Source organism: Acanthisitta chloris, unplaced genomic scaffold (assembly GCF_000695815.1).
Source record: "Acanthisitta chloris isolate BGI_N310 unplaced genomic scaffold, ASM69581v1 scaffold1428, whole genome shotgun sequence".
Taxonomy (NCBI): Eukaryota; Metazoa; Chordata; class Aves; order Passeriformes; family Acanthisittidae; genus Acanthisitta; species Acanthisitta chloris.
In genome coordinates, this window is record NW_008685143.1 from 5,472 (window position 1) to 12,533 (window position 7,062).

Genomic DNA, 7,062 nt, shown 5'->3' on the forward strand with positions numbered 1-7,062 from the left:
GGAATTCTGTGGCATGATTGCCTTCATTAGGCATACCCAAAAGGTATCTATCTTTTGATTGTCTTTCCCAGGACTTAGGGTTGCACATGAAAACCTTATAGTGAACTTAAAAAGTTGATCATTAAAGTTGTGCCCCCTCCTTCCAGTGACACTCTGTGGCACTCTGCTTTACCAGCTGAAAAAAGGAGATGCACTTAGTATTTGATAATGCATACTGGTGTTGCATACCTCCCAAAGGGATTGCATTGCAACATTCTGCATTCTGGCACCTCAAATTTGTTAAGCGATAAGAACATAAATGCAAAACATGATGTGTTTAGTATTTGAGGGTCTCTGGTTTGAAGTTGTAATAGTATGTTATAGTGATGGCAAATAATTTGTAGGTATCCTGCTCGTGCAGTGACGCTGGGGCAGGATTTGTGCATGAGAGCTTCTGGTGAGGTGCTTAGTTGTTGTAGGGAATATTCATGGACTTCTTAACATTTTACTTAACAATGCACACTCACTGAAATATGTGCAGTGCCCAGCTCTGGACATGGAATCTTTGTTCCCTTCTGTAGGCAGCTGAAGCAGGAATATAGTTCTAGATATAGTTGTGCTCAGTGCTCAGAAACAACTTTTGAGAGTATTATTCATATCTAAAAGCTTAGGCACGCATACTTAGGCTGTTTGCAGTGAGTGTTGTACATTCTGTTCTCTGTAAGTCTTAGTGCTTGTTTCATATAGTTTGTTTGCATGGGTGGTCTTTAGAGGAACCAGGCTAGTGAGTCAGTTTAAATGGACAGGTAGGTTTTGGTAGGGTGGGGATTTCTTGCTTTACCTCTCCTGATTCCTCTCAGATCATAGCAGTTAATAGTGCTGTTTATTGTGTATCTCCAGCTTAAGAACATTGCTTTTCAACACTAGTAGAGCATACTGCTTTCAGTCATCAAATGCAGTACATCAAGGCTACTAAGGATGGCAAGATAAGCATCCTTAGGATTTAAGAAAACTGCCTTATTCAATGAGACAAAAATTAACTTGCTTAATTTAAGGGGAACCATGTGGCTAGTTTTACATTTTTCTTCTTTTCCTAGTTTTACATAAATGTGTATATGTTTCAGTGCTGACAACACATGGGAACCTGAAGAGAACTTAGATTGTCCAGAGCTAATCGAAGCTTTTCTGAACTCTCAGAAAGCTGGTAAAGAAAAAACAGATGGTGCCAAAAGAAAATCTTTGTCAGATAGTGAATCTGATGATAGTAAATCAAAGAAAAAGCGTGATTCTGTAAGTATGTGTTCACGTGCTAAGCTTTGATTTTCCTGCATCTCTTCTCTACCTCTCCATCCCCATCCCCTCAAAATCCTATTGTGACTGTGAGAATGAGACCGAACATGGATGTAAAACTAAAACTTGCACAGTATCTGGAACTGTAGTTTGAAAAGGATTATACATTTGGTGTAGTTAATGAGGCTGTCCAAATGGTGGGTAAAAGGTGATTGACTGAGATGATGATTAAAAGTTCTTGCATTGTCCCATGATGCTTACTAAATAATTGAAAGAGTTATTAATGTATTAGGTAGTGACTTTGTATTTGAGCAAAAGGTCCATGAATGGAACAAAGAAGAAGTTCTTGTCTGACTTTCATTTTTAGTATAGGATTTTGAATAGGTGAGTGGCAAGATGGCAAAAGGTACAGACATGGTGGTGGGGAGGGAGTAGAAAGGGTGACTGAAGAAAGCATACCTTTTCTGAAAAGTCTGGGTTTCTCCTGCAATTTAAGTGAGTGCACAACATGACACATTTAGTGCTGATAAGAACAAGATGATGCACATGTAGTAATGTCTTAAGTAGTTCACATTTCCCTCTGTAAACTTTCAGACCAGCAATTTGAAACTGCTGACATTGCCAACCATTTTCATGTCCTGGAGATAGCTGTTGGATGTGTGCTTGCTGTTAAAGAGGTTGGGAGGCATCAGAAGGAATAGCTGATGAATAATACAAAGAATATGTTAGTTTCTCTATAGAGTGCTGTGTGGCTTTGTTTGGTACAGTAGTGGCCACTGTCTCTAAAAGGATATTGTGAACCTGTATAGGAGCTAATCTTGGAAATAGTTGTGATATTTCTTGTCATCAGTGTGATCTCAGTGAGGCAAGAAGAGTTGAGGTGTTCCCCAAGAGTGCAGTTTCGTGGTAGGCTTAAGACCAACTCAGGCCTGTTGTTTTGCTGAAAAGAGCATGTTTTTTCCACTTCCAGGAGTTCATTTTTGCTTTGCTGCTTTTGTTGCTTTTACTGACCATGCTCATTTGTTTATCTGCTGTAATGATTTTAGGTCTGTTGAGTTTTCAGAAATAAATGCTATAAACATGGATGTAAACTCCTTGATTACCTTACATCTAAATGACTTGGCTGAAGATCAGCCTTGAAAAAATAAAATTGTTGTTATCTTCAGACAATAATAAGTAATTATAGATTTGATAGTTTTTTAAAAGTTTATTTTTTGTCCTGATACACACATTTGTCTGTACAAATATTTGTGCATCTAGCAGCAAAATAAAATTTCATTTTAAAGTAGATAACCATATTCTAACTCCATCAATAGGTTGATAAACCAAGAGGGTTTGCAAGGGGTCTTGATCCTGAGCGGATAATTGGGGCTACGGATAGCAGCGGAGAGCTTATGTTCCTCATGAAATGGTAAGTCTTAATCCACAGTTCTTGTCCGTGTTAAGGGAGGGCAGGCCCTTACACTTAGGCTAGTGAGACAACTTCATTTCAGGAGTCAGATGGAGAAGTGGGTGGCTCTCCTTATTAACCTTGTATTCTTAGAAAAACAAGGTTTCTGTATTCAGTACTTAATCCCCCTTCCTTCAAACCCAAAATATCTTTAATTTTTATTGGTTCAGTTTTACAGAAGTAGAAATTTGAAAAATAATTTCTAATAAAATAGGGCATTTCTAATAAAATTGGCATTTTAATGGAAAAGCTGGATCTTGGTAATGTTTTTGCTGAGGGAATGGGAGGCAGAAATCCAGCTTCACCTGTTTCAGTAAGCAGAATCCAACTGCTGAATAGCCAGCCATTTGACCAGCCATTGTTCTAGCTGTTCTGCATGCAACAGAGTGGAATTGGAAGTAGCTAGTGGAGGAAGCAGAGGTTGAGTTGGAGAATGAAGAGTATGAAGGAGAGGTTTGTCATTAAGGGCTAGTAAGAGGGGAACATGGTGTGGGGAGTTTGTGCTGTTGGGAGGGTAGGGGAGACCAGCTTCATTAGCTACAGTGTTGACAGAAGAATTTCTTGCCTTTCGAACAAGTGGGATAAAATTAGTATGTTTTTCCAGAATTGAGAAATCAAGAGATTGAATTGACATTTCCTAGGGGCACATTTCCTGTGGTGGGGGGTTGGGAAGGAGGATAGCTTTCCACAGCCTTGGAGAAGGGCACAATTTTCTGAAAAGAGACAAACTAAGTGGTCTCCAGAGACATGATTTGTTACGTGATGTGCCTGGATTGCTGAAGTCTAGTGCTTTAGAAGATTCTGCCTCCTTTCTGCCTTTTCGCATTGGCTTTAAATTTTATGTGAAACTTAGAACTGAGTTGCAAAACAAAGATCATGACTGAATTGCTGTAGTGATTATTGGCAAAATCAAACACACAGGAAAGGTACAAAAATAATCATGTTTTTTGCTGAGTTTGGTTGCCGTTGATTAGTTTTTAATAACTGATCACAGATAACAAACATAGATATGAGTATGTACGCACAAAGGTGACTTGTAAAGGCAGCATACACTTAAAAATGGAATCTGAAGTATGCCAGAATGGAAAGTTTATTAGCCCAAGACAGCATCAAGAATAGCAGTATGAAATACAGCACGTTAGTTACATAAATAGTAAATACAATTTGTATGTAAGTACCACCTCTTAACACTGATGTTAGTGATTTTAAAAAGTCTCAGAAGTCTGTATTATGCTTTAAAAGACAAAATTAACCAAGTTTTACTTCTTCCTTTACGTACTGTAGTATGTAACTATAACTAGTTCCCAGCATTGTCCTTTCAAACAGAAAAATATACTGGAAGGGAAGGAAGATGCAGCTATGAACCTTTGCCATTACCATTAGCATGGAAATTCTTGGTAGCTGTAGTAAAAGGTATGCTGGAACTGATTCCTAGCTGACCTTCATTGCAGAACTTTAGACTTACCAAGAGCTGCTAAATGTTTTGAAAGAAATGATCATGCATTTTCTTAAATCCTACTCTCTTCTACATCAGGAAAGACTCTGATGAGGCAGATCTGGTCCTGGCCAAAGAAGCTAACGTCAAGTGTCCTCAGATCGTAATCGCTTTTTATGAAGAACGACTAACTTGGCATTCATGCCCAGAAGATGAAGCACAATAATTGTTTGCATTGTTTTTTTATATATATATGAATATTGAAACCTGAAATTTGATTTATTAGCGATGTGAGAAGCATACATTCTAACAAGATTCAAATTTGATATTTTTTTGAAGTAGTATGTTTCGCATCAACAGCAAGTAAATAAAAGCTTTCTGCAACTTGTTTCATTTATCACAAGAGAACATTTGATACTACTACTTCCTCCATGTTAGGTAAAAGCTTTTATAAAACATTCATAAACTTCCATAGTTATTACAGAATCATAATGAATGTCTAAACAAACTCACAGATGTTTTGTAGTCTTCTATACTATTGATGTGCATGTATCTTCTTTACCCAAACCTAGCCCTTTAAACCTGTAGGGTCATTCTTTTTAGTATTTGGGATCACTTGGTCTCAAGACGACCAGGTGAAAACTAACTTTGTAGTAATTTGAATGTTATCAGACTGTATATTGTTTACTTTATTGTAAATACTGGTGAACAGTGGTCAATAAAATAGTTTTATATTCTTCCTTTATACTGATAGGCTGTGACTCTTTTGAAGCGGTTGATAATTCTCAACTTTTGATATGTTAAACTCAATTTGTAATATATTTAACTGTAAGTTGTTTTTTGAGGGGTAGATTGATTATTTAATGTTACCCTGTTGCTACTCTCTAATCACAATACCAGACACAAGACCAGGGTTTAATTATGAGTTTGGGTTTTTGGGTGAATACTGCCTGAGGCATAGTTGGTTTGGTTCAGCCAGGAAGGGCCTGTGAAATCAGTGTGCATTGGGTACTTGTGTAAGTCAAATAGCAGCCATACAGCTTAGGTATGTTGGTCACAAGGCCAAGTGGCCTGTGCAGGTATGCTAGGAAATATTTGACACATATTGACAGTATTAGCCTTTGCTTTAATTTCAGGTCTTAGTAAGAGACTAGTGTAGCTAGGGCTGGTTCAGATGGGACTATTCTTCAGGCCATCACCTGAAAAATACCTATATAGCTTAGCCTTTAAAGTGGCATATTTAAAGGAAAGTACTTAAGTCATGTACTTTGAGCAAGAGACTTTGTTTCTGATTGAATTTTAAAATTAGTCCTATCATCAGCTGCTTGGGGAATGTCTTCAGAAGGGCAGAAGTAAAGGTTTGGGGAACTCAGGAGAAGGAAAGTTGCCTTTTTCCATTCTTTCTCCAGTTGCCATTCATCTTTTCACTTGCTTTCACCTACACACCTTTTATTTGTGTTTTGATTACCATGGTGTAGTTTGCTTTGAGCTCTGCCTCCTTATATGTCAATGGCCAAGTTTGTTTCAGAATTAGAGTTTTGATTAAAAAAAAATAATCTTGTAATATGCTACTGTCAATGTCGTGAATGGTTTGTGTTGGGAGGGACTTTAAGGATCATCTAGTTCCAATCCCCCTGCCATGGGCAGGGGCACCTCCCACTAGACCGGGTTGTTCAGGGCCCTATCCAGCCTGGCCCTGAACACTTTCAGGGATAAGGCTTCCACTACTTCTCTGGGAAACCTGTTCCAGTGCCTCATCATTGTAACAGTAAAGAATTTCTTCCTAATATCTAACCTAACCCTACCTTCTTTCAGTTTGAAACCATTCCCCCTTGTCCTATCACCTTGTAAAAATTCTCTCTCCAGCGTTCAAGTAGGTCCCCTTTAGGCACTGGAAGGTGCTATAAGGTCTCCCAAGAGCCTTTTCCAGGCTGAACAATCCCAGCTCTCTCAGCCTGTCTTCTTAGGAGAGGTGCTCCAGCCCCATGATCAACTTAGTGGCCCTTCTGAAAGGTGAGACAGTTGAGATTGCCCAGGTATGTTTTTTGGGGTTTTTTTTTAAGATTAAAAAGAGATGGGTATTCCTGGAAGCCCTTATATGATGTGCTGAGGAGTGAGTGAAGGAATTCGGTCTGTGCTTGATGTTCTTTTGATCCTGTGTCACAAATCCTTACTTTAACTATTTGTCCTCTCAATAGTTTCAAAAGCCATTTATATTGTGAAACAAAACTTGTCACTGTAGAACACCTAATTATAGTTAAACAGGTGCCTAAACTGTTGCTATATGAACTTTTTACTGAAGATTTTTTAATACTGGATTTGGGCAGAATACAATCTCCATTTATTTGTGGCTCTAGGGAAAATCTGATATCTCTGTTGGCGTGGGGCTTCCCTTGCACCAGGTAATAAATTCAGTGCTTAGCTAACCTCTCCTTCTTGTTCCTTAGACAAATTGCCCTGACCTTGTCACATGTGTAAACCTTCTACAGAGTTCATGGCTTGAGAAATATTTGTACATCCAGTATATAGGATTCTGAAATACTTACTTTTTTATCCAGTAGCTTGAGAAATACATGGTCTAAACAGGAATTCCAAAGCAGCTTGTGTTCTCCTCACAGCTTCTTCAGTATGGAGTGCTTTTTAAAGCGTCTTAAAACTGTTACTCTACAATTTGCTTTTACTGTCTGAAACTTTTCAGTTCCTATAATTTGTTTCAAGTGTGGATATCGAGTCTTTATGAAGTTGCTGATTTGAAGCGATTCAGGTTAAACAGTTGATGTAAATTATCAGTTATTGGAAGTGGTAGACAAATATTTTTGTTTAAAGTTTGGTTCTCTTCAATTTGTAATCCTTAAAATACATATTTGCAACTAGTTACAGCTTTTTGCATTATATTTGGTTCTTCCTG

The 7,062-nt window shown here is 38.0% G+C and overlaps 1 protein-coding gene across 2 annotated transcripts in view; it reads left to right on the top strand.

The window, feature by feature from the left end:
• Positions 1-4,901, top strand: part of CBX3 (chromobox homolog 3) — a 9,378-nt gene extending 4,477 nt beyond the window's left edge. For both annotated transcript variants that reach the window (XM_009079603.1, XM_009079604.1), the window contains 3 exons: positions 1,104-1,269; positions 2,586-2,680; positions 4,254-4,901. In XM_009079603.1, coding sequence (XP_009077851.1) covers positions 1,104-1,269; positions 2,586-2,680; positions 4,254-4,380 — 388 coding nt within the window. In that variant the 3' untranslated portion in view covers positions 4,381-4,901. The remainder of the gene's footprint in view (positions 1-1,103; positions 1,270-2,585; positions 2,681-4,253) is intronic.
• Positions 4,902-7,062: the final 2,161 nt, after the last annotated feature.